This window comes from Artemia sp. Qi Xiang Cuo, chromosome 1, assembly GCF_049724085.1.
Source record: "Artemia sp. Qi Xiang Cuo chromosome 1, ASM4972408v1, whole genome shotgun sequence".
Taxonomy (NCBI): Eukaryota; Metazoa; Arthropoda; class Branchiopoda; order Anostraca; family Artemiidae; genus Artemia; species Artemia sp. Qi Xiang Cuo.
Window position 1 is genome coordinate 94,311,798 of NC_142794.1, and position 15,355 is coordinate 94,327,152.

Sequence of the window (15,355 nt, forward strand, 5' to 3'; positions counted from 1 at the left end):
CTATAAACAGATGAAAATTCCCACCTGACCATAGTTATCTTCTTTCTTTCAGGTAGAAGGGGGATGTTTTTCGGGACTTGAGTCTTTGGAGTCACTTACCCTTGACGATAATAGTATATTCTCTGTCCCTACTACCACCCTAGAAAGTCTGCCAAGACTGAAGATTCTTTCTGTGTCTCAAAATAGAATTGGGGTAATTTCACGTAGTGCATTTGAAGGATTGTCTATGCTCTATGAACTGAATTTGAGCTACAACTTAATCAGAGAAGTACCAAAAGGCACCTTTGAAAATATGAATTTACTCACTTTGAACTTGCGAGGAAATCTGCTCAAATCCTTGTCTGACGAAGCTTTGAAGCCACTCTCATCTTCTTTGGTTTTTCTTGACCTGAGCCATAATAAGTTGACATTTCTTCCAAAGCTAAAGCTTCAATCAATTGATTCTTTGTATGTAGAGAGAAACGAAATCAGTGAGATTACAGAAGATACTTTTAAAAATATGGAATCATTGAAATTACTAAATATAAGTGGGAATCTGATTGAAGCAATTGATAAGAATAGCTTTATTTCTCTGAGGATGATGGAAGTTCTGGATATTAGTGACAATCTATTACAATCTTTTGATTATAGACTATTTGTAGCATTAAGTAGCTTAAGCCAGTTATATTTGCAAAAAAATTCCTTGATTAGTATTAAATCGAAAACATTTAGTAATTTAACAAAATTGCAGTCTATTGATTTGTCTCAAAATAAAATATATGAAATCCAAGCCCAGGCCTTTAGTAACTTACCTCTATTAGAAAACTTAATTTTAGAAAATAATAACATTCATATCCTATTGCCAAGTATTTTCTCTACTCGTGGAGGAATTAATGAAATTAAAATTTTACTCCTTAAAAGAAATCAATTGACTGAAGTGACAAAAGACTTCTTGGATTCTTTTCCAAATATGCAAGAGATGGATGTTAGTGAAAACCACATTGAAAAAATATCTAATGATTTTTCTAGATCATTGCCGTTTCTTTCTCATATAAACTTATCTAGAAACCGGATAAAGTCTATTCATTCCTTGCAATTTTCTGGTATGTTTCGGCTTCGCTGTGTAGATTTAAGCTTTAATCAGCTAAAAGACATATCAGGAGATGCATTTCAAAATTCAACTCAACTACATTATATTAATCTTGGTCATAATATGATTGATGACTTGAAAGTGGAAACTTTCCAAGGTATTGCTAAGTTGAACTTGAACCTTGAAAGCAACAAATTGTCTACCCTTGGCAACCTTATCTTTGAAAGAAACAAAGTACAAAAACTTCAATCACTGAACCTAGCTTCTAATCTTTTTGAAAAAATACCTACTGATGCGTTACAAAAGCAGTATTTTTTTCTTGAAGCAATTAACTTTTCCAGAAATAAAATTAAAGAAGTTCCAATAAACATAGATATACTAGTGAATTTGAAAATGATGGATTTTTCTTTCAATCCTTTGAGCCCAGATTCGGTCGACAATATATTGAACGAGCCCAAAACTGTCAGATACTTGAACTTGGCTGGTGTAGGCGCATCAAAAATACTTACAATTGAGGCTCCTTTTTTACGCTGCCTCAACCTATCATTCAATTCTGTTGAAAGAATAGCTAACAAGGTTTTTCAGAAAACGGCTAACTTAGAATCTTTGGATCTATCTAACAATAATATAACGAATATCAGCAGTGGACTATCCTCCTCTTGGCCAAAACTGTCCTTTTTGAAAGATCTTTTTTTGTCAAATAATCCAATTTCTTTTATAATGAAAGGTGATTTCAATAATCTCAAATCTATAAAATCCTTACGTTTATCTGAATTGCCAGTGCTACTACGTCTAGAACCAAGTGCTTTTGAAAATTTTCCATTACTTGAGCAGCTTTGGATTTATAACTTTCCACAGTTAAAGGAACTTGATTTGAGAGGAATCCTGAGCAAGCTGAAATCGCTTAAAAGGCTGAAGACTGATATAACTGAATCGAAATTAGAGGCTCAAGTTCTGGCAGCTTTTAATCCTCGGCTTGAAGAGGTTGAACTTCACGGAAGAGGAACACTGAAGGAAATCAATCCAGGTGCATTGGCTGGTTTTACTAGCAAAACAATCAACCTTTCATTACAAAACACCTCTATTGAATCACTTCCCTCTGCTTTACTCTTTTCTGTCCCAATGTCAACAAACATTATACTTGATTTGTCTGGTGCAAAATTAAAAACTGTGAATCCACAGCTATTATCCGTGATTGAAAGTCGCGGTTCGAACATAGAGCTCAAAGGTTTGGCGATTAACCCACTTCAATGTGATTGTAATGCAAGAGCGCTTAGAAGATGGGTGTATAACAAAGTGAAAAGAGATCTAATACGGGGATATATTGGTTTCGTAGAAGATACGAACATAAAAGCGGATCAAGACCGATCTCGCAAAAATAACAAACTTTTGAGAGTTCGCAGTGTAGCTAGGAAATATCCCTCGTCAAAAACAGTATCTCTCAATGGTTTGGAAGACAAAAAATCCATAAATATCACACAATTACTAGAGTCAAATGATGTTGCCGAGCATAAGCCAAGTGATTTCAACATGATTATGACACCTGTAACCCACACTTCAAGGCAACAGAGGCAGCAATGGGCAACTGCTGCTCATTTTGATAAATCTGACTCAGTAGAAGTGGACAATGAATTAAAGGTAAGCAAAATTTATTTTAATCTAAGATATCATATTTTTATTAAGACAGCCACTTCTCCCCCACTATTTCCACCATCCATATTTTTTGTTTCCGAAAGGAAACACATTCCATTTTAAGTTTCTATTTACTAAAACGTTACAATTAATAGGCTAATAGGTTCGGTAAGGCTTCGGTTGATGATAACCTAATTTTCTTAAATTATTTATAGTTAAATACAACTTCAGTAAAATAAAAAGTAAGTAGATTTAAGAAAATAGGCTTTTTTTGGCGATTCCAAATAAATGAAATTCTTCAATTTCAAAAATACCCGTCGAAGACTACGATCCTGAGAAAACTTATGAGAAAATTCCCTGAGAATCAACTAAGTTAAATGCAGCTTTAAAATTAGTGTCTGTATTAACTGCTTATTTTGCATGGACCACTTGACTATCGTGTTTCTATATTTTAGATATTTTGAATCAAACAGTAGTTTTTCAATAAGTTAAAATCAATTGACTGTCTCTGAATTTTCAACTATATTTCCAATCATTTTGCACTACAAAATGGCAGAAAGTGTGACTTTGTTGAAGTGCGATCTGTTTTGCTACTAGAGAGGGGCACTAGAACTTTTAATTTCTTTTCAAAAAAGCTTTCTTCTGATTTTCTACGACCATTAGTTTGATACTATCACCACGGGAAAAAATAACAAAAAAAAATTAACACATCTGTGATCTATCTCATCGCAAAACAAAAAAGCAAAATTCCATACTTTTATAGATAGTTACTTGAAACTTCGAAGTAGGGTTTCCCGATATGCCGATTTTGATGGGGTAATTTTAATGAAGATAGTTTCCTCTTTTCGGGAGGTTTCACCCCTTTTAGATAGAGAAAATTTGTTGAGGCTTCCATTTTTTGACAAAGAGCGAAGTGGGCTCTATTTATTATTATTATTTTTTTTTACCAATGCCCTTCATATGGAGGGAGGAAATTAAAAGGTAGGAAACTGAAAGTTCTAGTGCTATTTTTAAGAGTTATAAGAATCAAGCAGCACGCGTAACTTTTTTTTCCCCAATGACATCCAATAAAAATTTTGAAAGACATTTTGTTCAGTATAATTGAAAGGTCCAATAACTATGCATCAGGAGATGGTATGACCCCACACAGACCCTGGAGAAAGGGCTGTAAGTTTTGCAATTTGATGATTTTTAGGTACAGTTTTTAGTTTTGGGAAAGGGGGGATGTTTGATCCATGATCTCCATAAAGTGTAAGGCTGTTCAGATGAAGCTTTCAGGGAATACTGAGGGGAAAGTGGAACTAAATCAAAACATACTATATGCATGCAGATTGTCCATAGGGAATATCTCTGGAACGGCTTAGGGTATTAAATAGGATCTTTGAAGGTATGATGAAGCAGATGTTCAATTGACCGAAAGGTAATATGTTCATACTACAACCATTACTACGACTAATACTAAGGCCAAGGGCATTAAGGTAAAAATTTTATGAAATATCTAGAGAGAAATTAAAATAAATTAGAATAAACTATGTACTGTAATTACTACGACTAAAGATATTAGTTTAAAATTTGAGGAGTGCTGAGGGGATATTGAACTAAACCAACACATAATATGTGAATGCAGGTTGTCGAAAGGACTTATCAGCAATATCTCAGGAATGACTTAGAGTATTAAGTGACTGACTTAGGGTAGCTGACCAAAACGCAATACATATATGCTCCTTCTGCTATTACTACTAAAACTACTACTAAGTCCTAGGGCATTAAGGTAAATTTTTTAGGGAATACTGAGGGGGAAGTTGAACTGAATCAAAACTCAATAAGTGCACGCAGTTTGTTAAAGGGCCGTATAATCAATATCGTAGGAACGACTTGGAGTATTAAGTAGAATCTTACAGGTTATGTCTAGGGGGATGTCGAACTAACCGAAAGTAACTATGCGCATACTAATACTACAGCTATTAATACTTCTATTTCCACTACTGCTACAGATACTAGCAATTTACTCTGGAACGGCTTACAGTATTAAGTTGTAACGTATAAAGCACGGTGAGTGGGATGTTGAACTAATTAAAAGACACTATGGACATGCTACTACTACTATTATTACTTCTTTGCGACTACTGTTCAGGCGAAGGGCATTAGGGTAATCATTTCAGGGAATGTTGTTGGGAAAGTTGAGCTAAAACAAACTCGCTGTGTGCACACATGTTGTCCAAAGGGCAAATCAGCAATATCTTAGGTACGGCTCAGAGTATTAAGTTGAAATTTATAGGATATATCAAGGGGTATGTTGAACTCATCGAAAGGTACTATGTGCATAGTACTGCTGCTATCACTTCTATTGCTACTACTGATACTACTAATGAGGCTAGGGGTCTTAAGGTGAAAGTTTCAAGGAATGTTGAGGGGATATTGAACTCAATAAAAGCGTTATATGTGGATGCAGATTGCCAAAACGTTGTAGCAGCAATACCTCAGGAACGGTTTAGAGTATTAAGTTGGAATTTTCAGGGTATGGTGAAGGGGTTGTTCAATTGACAAAAAGGCAATATATTTTTACTGCTGCTCCTACTTCTACTACAGCTACTACTGCACTAAGGGTATGTTAGCTCCAGCTATTGTAATAAATAAATATATTATATTCTATCCTATTCTATTATTATTACTACTTCTACTACTGCCACTACTACTGCTGCTACTACTACTAAGGCTTAGAGTATAAAAGTGAAAATTTCAGAGAATATTGAGGGGGAAGTTGAGTTAAGTCAGAACACACGACTTACAAGCAGGTTGCCAAAAGGGCGTATCAGCAATATCTAAGGAACGGTTTAAAATATTAAGTTCAAATATACACTGCAAGTTGAAGGGGATGTTGAAATAACCAAAAGACACTGTGCGCATAGTATTACTACTACTAGTGCTTCTGCTTTTACTGCTACTACAGTTAATACTATTACTACTGCTGCAACTACTACTACTAAGGCTAAGGGTATTAAGGGGGACATTTCAGGGAATGTTGAGGGGATATTTAACTCAATCAAGATAGACTATGTGCATGCAGATTGTCAAAAGAACGTATCAACATTATTCCACGGACTGCTTAGAGTATTTAATTGAAACTTTCAGGGCACGTTGGGAGGGATGTTGGACTAACTAAAAGGCAGCCTGTGCATATTCCTACTACAACTGCAGCAAATACTACTATTACTTATACGACTAAGGCTAATAATACTGAAGCTAAGGGTAATTAGATTAAAATATCAGGGAGTGTTTAGGGGGATGCTGAAAACACACTATGTGCATCCAGGGTGTGAAAAGGGTTTATCAGCAATATATCAGGAACGGCTTAGTATAGCCGTTGAAACTTTTAAGGAATGTTGAAAGGGATGTTGAACTAACCACAAGGCAAAATGTGGGTACTGCTACAATACTACTACTGCTACGATTACGACATCCTCTTAGTTTTTATTAAGATGAAAATTTCAGCAAATGTTTAGAGGGAAGTTGAAATAAATCAATACACAGTATTTGCATGCGTTTTATCGAAAGGGTGTGTCAGCAATACCTAAAAAACGGCTTAGAGTATCAAGTTGAAAGTTTCAGGACATATTGAAAGAAATGTTGAACTAACCAAAAGCCACTATATACATGCTACTACTACAACTTCTACTGCTAGTCTGCTACTTCAAAGACAGCTGAAACGACCCAATGAAAATGAACTGGTATCTGATGTATAATGATATTAATTACTTGCTGTGATAGTAGAAATTAAGTTTATTTATATATTGTTTTAAGTAAATTGCAGATGACACAATACAGTTTAGACTGTTTACGCTTGGGGGGGGGGGCTCGTTAAATTGCTGTCTGTATTAATTCTTGTTCGAGTAAGGGTTTCCTTTACTTTTGATATGATTCCTCATTTTGATTTCTGTTCCTGTTGGATGTCAATTCCTCGTTGAAAGTAATTTCTAGCCGTTTTAATTTTGGTTTAATTTTTAGCTTATTTCTGAACTTCATAAGCTTTAGTATGGTTCTTTACTTTTCTTTGAAAACCTTCTTTTTCGGAGAGTTTCTCAAAATTAATGTGTTCTCGTTTTTGATTGTCTCGTTTCGGTTAATGTAATGGATATTTATCCAGCTCTAATGTTTTTGGCTTAAGAATTAAAATATTGGCTTCAAATTTAAATTCTTAGGTGATTGGTGATGATTAGGGTATTAGAGCGTTGCCTCTGATTGCATCCACTTTAATTGTAAAACTTCGTTCAACTTGAAATCCAGATTTTAAACTAAGTTTTTGATTAACAGTAATTTATCGATAATATCGTTGGTGTCAAGTGGAAACCACGTATCTCCCTTTTTATAAAATTTTCGCAAGGTGAAAGAAACATTGACTTTTCCCTTCAGTAGATTTTACGAAAGATCTCGTGTGAAGACCGAAAGCAACTGAACTCAGAGTTCCCACCACGGTCAGTTCCTAAAGTGCTAATATTGCCCAAATTCGCGTGCTACACAACGATGTTTGGTGCTACAGTCAAAATATTTTTTGCACGTGCTGCGGCTTGCGCAGTGACACGTGCATGGCCCGTTTAAGTATACTTGGATTAGTTTTAGGTCAATTTTTTCATCTTTTGTGTCTTGTTATTTTAAAATTAGTACCAATCTTTCGAAAGGAACACGGCAAAAAGGCGATCTTGGTTATTTCAAGTTTGCGACAATCTTTCGAAACAAATGCGAGAAAAGGCGCTCCGCCTTTTTTCTAGTTCCCCTGCCTTTTTTTGCAAAATCTTCATTATTTCGTCCAAGACAAAAGAAAAACTGTATCACGAAAGTGCTACTATTTGGTCATTCAATGTAGCTCGTGCTACAGTGCTACATATGATAAAGTAGTGCTAAAATATCACTTTCGTGCCACAGATGGCAACCCTGACTGAACTAGAGCAGCTCTGACAGAAAATTCGATACTTGGTTTCCGCTTGACAAAATCCCTGACAGCCTTAAGGCAGAGTGTCAAGCGGAGAACATGTATCTCGAGAAACAAATACAATTCTGCTAAGATATTTTTATTCAAAATTCTAATACAAAAAGTATAGATTGAAAATCACTCAGCCATTGGCTATTCTTCAGATTTATCGTCTCTTTCTCTCGTTTCTTCGTCTTCATCAGTCTCAAGAAAAGTCTCTTTCATGCCCTTCGAAGTTAATCAAACTTCCAAATTCACGATGAAATGGCTGTAGAATCACTTAATTCTTGCAAAGAGTCACAAGATCTATCTTGTTTCCCTCTGAAATAGTAATTTCTGCACCGTGAGCCGCCTTTAGCACTTGTTTTTGGCGGCTAAATTTAGCCTACCTTTCATTTATTTCTGCAAAATCGCTGTGACACTTTACAACTATTGAGTTTCTTGTGAACTTTACTGACCTCAGTTTAATCACTGTTATTTCACATACGCCCTTTTAACAACCTGGATGAAAATAGTTTCTTTAGATTTATTTCAGTATACCCCTCGATATTCTCAGAAAATTTCGACTTAATACCACTAGCAGGACCAGAGATATTGCACACACCGTTTCACAACATGGATGCGCATAGCATCTTTTGACTCAGTCCAACATCCCCAACAATATTCCTTGGAAGTTTCAACTAAATACCATTACCAGTTCCTGAAGTATTGGAAAAGGGGCCCTGTTGATGATTGGGGTACACATGGTATTGACGATTGGAATTAAAGTCCAACATTCCCTGGAATTTTCAACTAATACCCTTAGTCGTTCCTGAGACATTTCCCATACGCCTTTTTGAGTAAGCAGATGCAGAAAGAGTCTTCTGATTTAGTTTAAGATTCCCATAAACATTCTTTGAGAAATTGTACTTTAGAACCTTAGCTATTCCCGAAATATCGCAGATACGCTCTTCTGACAACTGGGATGCACTTAAAAAGTTTTAATTTAGTCCAATATTAGAGTCTAGTTGAAGTGGAAGTTTTAGTAGCAGTTACAGTCAGAGACAAAAACGGGGTGGTAGCAGTAGTAGCTGTAGTTCCAAGTAGTTGTAGTTGTAATCGCTAATGGTCATGGTAGTAAGTAGTCCCCATTGCAGTTGCAAGTAGTTTTTTTTAAAGATATGCTTGTAAGCTATATTTCAACCAAAAACCAAAAAATAACAAAATAAGTCAATATCACAATCACAAATCCTCATACAGGTTCCATGGCCTGTAAAGGAGAGGATCATGCGACAAAAAATTAAACTAATAAAAATTTAAACATAATATGTAAAATGTTAACTCATAAAGATAAAAAAAAGAGGGTAAGAGAGAAAGAGAGTTCATTTGAATAATAAGAAGACTTACAACTGAAATAAGGCGATGTGGGGCTTTTGAAACCTGGTGAAAAAGATACTAAATTTAAAAAGATACACATGTAGCAACTTACAGATGATATTTAATCTGTAGTTGCTGCTATACGTTGTCGCAAACTTAATTAGTTACAGTATTAAGCAGTTGCAGTATCAAGTAGTTAGAGTCTCGGTCGCAAACAGTTCAAGTTGCAATGTTTTTCAACATCCCCATAAATATTCCCTAAGATATTTGCCTTAATAACCTTAGCCATTCCTGAGATATTGCAGATAAGTCCTTGTGACAACTTGGATGCACTTAACCTCTTTTAATATAATTCAGTAGTACTATTAGTGGAAGTTGTGCTAGTAGTATTATCAGTCGCGGTAAAAACTAATTGTTAGTAGTCGTAGTCGCAAATAGTTGCATTCACAATTGCAAATAAGCATATTAGCAATCAGTCCCCTTTGCAGTCTCAACTAGTCACAGTTGCAAGCAGTCGGAGCCTTAATTGGTCGCAGCCACAGACAGACGCAGTTGCAAATAGACACAGTCGCAGCCGCAAATAGTCCAAGTCACTATTTAGTTCAACATCCCTTTCAATATTTCCTAAGCTTTTCAACTTCATAACCTATATAACTGTAGCAAGTAGTCCCCATTGCAACCGTAACTAGTTGTAGTCGGAAGTAGACACATACACAGTTGCAAGTAGTAGTAGTCGTAGTCGCAAGTAGTTATAGTCGCGTCACAAGTAGTCACGGTCGCCAGTAGTCGTTTTCATAAGTAGTCACAATCACAGTATTCGTTCTATCAGTTGAAGCCACAAGGTTTCAGAGTTACAGCAACAATAGTCGCTGCCGCAAGTAGTCGTGGTCACAGTCAAAGTTGCAGTTGCAGCCGCAATAGCAGTAGTACTAGGCTTGACATTTTATAGTTAATACCTTAGCCGTTCCTAAGATATTACTGATATGCCCTTTGATAACCTGGATGCATGTGGTGTCTTTTGATTTACTTCAAAATTCCCTGACTTCATAATTTACTTCAAAATTTTACCTTTTGCCTATTGTGAAGAAATGCCCTGGCTCTAGGGGCTCATTTCATCCCCGAGGGTATAGTTATTTGACCTTTTGCCTATTCTGAAGAAATGGCCAAAATCGTTTAATTTTGACTAGACGAGTTTCGGAGAGGGCAGCTAAAAAGGCAACGATAGGACGGCTGGTTGACCTCTGATCATTTTTCAACATCCTCCTCAACATGCCCTGAAACTATTACTACTACTACTAACAACTCACCGAAGCACCTAGCTGCCTGAGGCCAACACAGCTACGCACGCTCCTCCTCCATCCCAATCTATTCAAAGCCTCCCTTTTTACGCCCGTCCATGATGTTCCCATTTCCTTCAAATATTTCTTAATCACATTCTACCCACCCAAAACAGTGCTGATATACTTTTTATTTGGCCTTAGACGGTTGGCCGAAAAGAAACATCTTCATAACTATCACATATTTCCCAAGCAGAACATGCCCAAGCCATCTCAACCTTTCTTTCATTACAGCACAGGAAAGTAGTGCTGAATCACACTTTTCGTACAGCCTATTGTTTGAAATACGGTCAGTCATCCCGGTACCCAGAACAATCCTTAAGCAATTTAAGTTGCCCTGAAAGTTGCAACTTAATATTCTTTGTCGTTCCTGGGATATTGTGTATACGCTCCTTTTATACCCTTGATAGTTTCTTTTGATTTAATTCAACACTCCCTTCAACATTTCCTGGAACTTCACTTCAATATCTTAATTGACTATAAAAGAGGAGACTAGAACTTTCAATTTCCAATCAAATGAACCCCCTCCAAAATTTCCGTGACCACCCCTTCCATATGAAGCGGCCTTTGGGAAAAAATAGTAAGTAATGGATTGAACCCTTATGGTCCTTTACTATAAGCAACGATAGATAGTTGATTACTTCTTAAATTTTCTATTCTACTCTCTACAATTTTTCTGTGAATAGAATCCTCAAATATAGGCTAGCGCTGTCTAAATACAGAAACCTGTCTACTTCTTCGGGTTTTTGAATTTAATTTTTGTAACGATTATTCATTAGTTTACTCATATCTCCTTACTTATTTTCAAGAATTGGCGCTGTTCAGCCCCACTGAGTTATCATGACCAACGTTTAATAGATGTGCAAGAGAAAGACCTGTTCTGTGAAGGTAACGTAATTTATCTCAGTTTAATTATGATAGTCTTATTATTGATTTGTTGTTATAGACAGTAATCTTTATTTTTTTGGCTTTATAAAAGTGGAACATGAATCTCGATGCACTTCATATCTCAAGTTGCATTTATTGTTCTTTCTCGGTATAGGTCGTTTTAAGCCCATTGCTTCCACTCCCTTTGGAGTTTACATTGCCGGACTCACAATTGTAAGTAATCGCAGTCACAAAGTGCCACAAGTATTCGTAGTCGCCGTCACACCTAGTCCCAGTCACGGCTAGGTGCAGTCGTGAGTAGTCTCACAGTCGAAAGTAGTCAGAGTGGCCGTCGCAAGTAGTCATAATCATAAACTGGTGCAGTCGAAAGATGTCGCAGTCAGGCGCAAGTCGTTGCAGTCGCAAGTAGTTGCAGTCAAAATTAGCTTTTATCTTAGCTTCAGTCATAATCACAGTTGCAGCCCTAATGCTAGTCGTGATTGCAGTTGCAGTGTTGCAGTCACGTTAGCAGTAGAAGTAGTAGTGGTAGTAGTAGCAATAGCGGCAAAAGTGGTAATAGTATTAGGAAATGTTGTTGTAGTAGTGGAAGTAGAAGTAGCCGTAGTAGTAGCCATGAAAGTTTAAAGTTAATAACCCGTAGCCGATCCAAACATATCGCAGATACGCCTATGATAACCTGAATTCACATTGAGTATTTTGATATTTTTTTTCTGTGTCCCCCTCAACATTCTCTGAAGTTTCCGTTTAATACTCTTTGCCTTTTCAGACACACCCAAGATCAAATAGTCCCTTCTTTCCCAATAATAAACCTTTTACAACCCTTACGCCAAAGGGTCTTGTGGGAGTGTCATGTCACCCCGGAAGCATGTTTTTCGGACTTTTTGACAATTTTTATCAAAATGGCCATCTCAAAATTTGTATTTGTGTTGAGGGGGGGGGGGGTATCTGAAAGGGGCAAGGGCTGGCCTCCTCCGAAGTTTTTACGACAACTTCGTCCATGCCAGGTGGCCTGGATAAGAAATGATTCATGGATAAGAAACACTTTGTCCTTTATTTAGGCAGTGCTAATGTATGATTCTCTGTCTCAAAATCTTTGATCGTTAGTAGTTTGGTCTAACAGCGCCAAATGATAACGAAACAATTTTTTCCTTTTTTATGAGCAATCTTCAGCATTTCTAAAACTGCTCTATTTTTTTATTTTTATGCTAATTTACTACCCTTCTAAACAAATCCCTCGCGTACCCAAAATTAATTGCTCAAAAGTGTATTGATTTGAACACCCATGAACAAAATCCACAAAAATAGACATCTTAGACTGATTTTAAGTTCAGGGATTAAATGTGAAATGTGGCTGTATTTGCTTCTTTGCTCCTGGACAATCATGTAAGAGTGTATTATCATTCGAGACCATGTTTCTACTGGAAAAAGGACGTATTTCTTTTTTTTTCTTTTTTTTGTCTTGATCTAACTTGTACTGTCAGTTTTTCCCTTCTTTTATTTAAGTTTATAAAATTATTAATGTTGATGTTCAAAATGATTAGCGTAATGTTGAAAATAAATTTCTGATTTTTAGAATCACAATAGAAGTTAAATCTTTGGTATGTTTTTTTTTGACTATTGACTAGTCTCCTTTTTTACTTGTCATTCGACCATTTAGGTTTGGTTGGTTATAAAATTTAACTTTGAGGCCAACCGTCTTTAGCCCCTACGGAGCCAAACCTAATATTCAGATACATCTTTGGTGTTTTCAGATTTGGAGTAATTTGTTAATCTGTCTCAGAAAAGTAGTCCCTTCCATCCAACTCCATTTAGACTGTTAATTATTATGTGTAATGTTAACAATTCTTTTACAATTTTTTAGAATCCTGATAGAGCTTAAATCTTTGTTGCGCTTTTCTTTTCCGAGCTATTGACTAAAGTCTCATTTTTACTTATCATTCTACCATACAAATTTGGTAGGTTATAAAATTTAACTTAGACGCCAATCGTCTTTTGCCCCCTCTGAACCCAAATCTAATAACCATTTACATGTTTAGTTTTTTCAGAATTGGAGTAGCTTTTTATTCTATCAGAGAGGATTAATCACTCCTACTACCCCCCCCCCCCAGGTCTAAAGTAGACTCATAGTCTTTTTTCGATTGAGCACATTTCTTTTTAATAGCTTATTTATATCATGGTGTATCCAAAGGCTGTTAGTTGCAAAAACCCGTTTTCCCCTGATTCTTTTTTTCCTATTTAATGCAATTTAATGATTCTGGAAGGTCTCTGTAACAAAAACAATATTGTGGGTCATAACTTGATAAATTATAAATAGAATATATTTGCTAACTTGATCTATCTAGGCGAAGGCGAAGGAGAAGTAATGTCGTCAACGACTGCTGATTTGGATAATATGGAAGATCCTGTAGAAAACAGGAATATCTCAAAACTACGACCCATAATGTTTTCCCTAGAGGAAGAGGAATCTCTATTCAGATGGACGGACAGTGATGATTTGACCTTGGAAAAGTCAGAAGATGATGAAGCTCGTAAGTTTTGACATTTAATTTACAGCGCAAAAAAATGACTACTTTATCCTCCATCACTGTTTTCAAGGACATAGACCTGGTAGCTGCCTCCTCCCTTCCCTTAAGATCCAAAAACCTCCAAGTTTAAAATTTTACATTCTTCGGAAATACTACCACTCCTTTCTAGCTAAAACTAAATCTCTTCCCCACCTATATCAAAACTTTTATTAGTAAAATTTTTTGGTAGTTGAAAACGACAGATTTGCGACCTGGTATATCCAAAAGGTCAAAAGTTTCAAAAATCATTTTCCCTAGTACTTTTTTTCTCTTTAATTTTACTTTCATTCCACGTAAACAGGTTCCAACGTGTCATAACAGAGAAGGACACATACAATTTTGCCAAGCAGTTTTTTTTTAGCAAGAGTAGTTTCTATTTGTTTTTTCTATAATGTTTTTCTATAGTTAATCCAACTATAATTACCATACTCTCCTAAATTCTTGTGAAAGTAGGTTTTGTTTGAGTGGACAAAATTCTTGTAGTAATGTTTAATTTGTACTTTCTTTTTCTCATTGAAGAGCAACGAAAAGTATTTCCAATGTAACTGAAGTCTTAGAACAAACAGGGTTTTAATTATTCCTATTAGTACGTACACTTTGTGTTGTATATATATGCTAATAAACTATCATAAAAGCTTTCATTATTCTTTTTTTTATGTTATTTCCACTTATTCATTTAGAAGAAACCACTGATTTGTGGGGACTTTTCATCTTAGACCTCCTCCCCATTCACTGACTCGCCTGCTAATTCCGTATTTCCAGAGAAAATCCTCTTGTGCCATACAGTTTTTTATTACATAATGCTGGTACAGTTAGTTTGCCAATGTGTTGTGAATTGTCTGCAAAGTTTACAGTTCTTTATGAATTCTGTATCGCTTATGCAACATGTAATGACCAAGAAATCAGTTGCGAACGTATTATTGCTAGATTCAAGGAGACAAAGTGCCCCGCCAACTTATGACCAGGACTCCACCCACTAAAGCCCTACTACTTTTCATAGAAAACTACCGGGGCCCGTTCTGGCTCTTGAATCGGCAGTGGAACTACAATTTAAAGCTCTTTGAACGGACAATCTACGAAAGATTCAAATCTTCAAGAGTTGAAGACCCCTTGAACCGTAAAATTTTGAAGCATGGTAGTGCCTAAACTACGAAGACACTTCGCGTAACATTCCACTCAGAGAGGTTCCTTGGGTGTTAACACATGAAGACATGTCTACTAAGTTCAAGTAAATCTCAGCTACTCTGACTTTCTGGTTACTTCTCCTGCAAGCTACCATGGACACTACCAATACTAGGTAACCAATCTTAGGTAAACCAATCGAAGAATTTTCAAGCCTCAAACTTTGTTTGCCAAACTATAGTCTACCATCTACTGGCTTGGCAGTTCCACTGCCATTGGCCCTAGCCCAAAAGCAATTACTCGATAGCCTGTGTGCACCCTTCTTGTGTTGAACGCTTTAGGATTTTAGTGTATGATGGAGATATAAAGAGGGCCTCCGACTCCTCTGATCCCTCCTAACACCAGCAATGCCGTTTTTTAT

The 15,355-nt window shown here is 36.2% G+C and overlaps 1 protein-coding gene across 1 annotated transcript in view; it reads left to right on the top strand.

Moving 5' to 3' along the window:
- LOC148956945 (uncharacterized) overlaps positions 1–15,355 on the top strand; it is a 108,925-nt gene that overhangs the window by 91,114 nt on the left and 2,456 nt on the right. Inside the window, exons 9-11 of the mRNA XM_089087897.1 lie at positions 53–2,707; positions 11,170–11,248; positions 13,591–13,776. Coding sequence (XP_088944023.1) covers positions 53–2,707; positions 11,170–11,248; positions 13,591–13,776 — 2,920 coding nt within the window. The remainder of the gene's footprint in view (positions 1–52; positions 2,708–11,169; positions 11,249–13,590; positions 13,777–15,355) is intronic.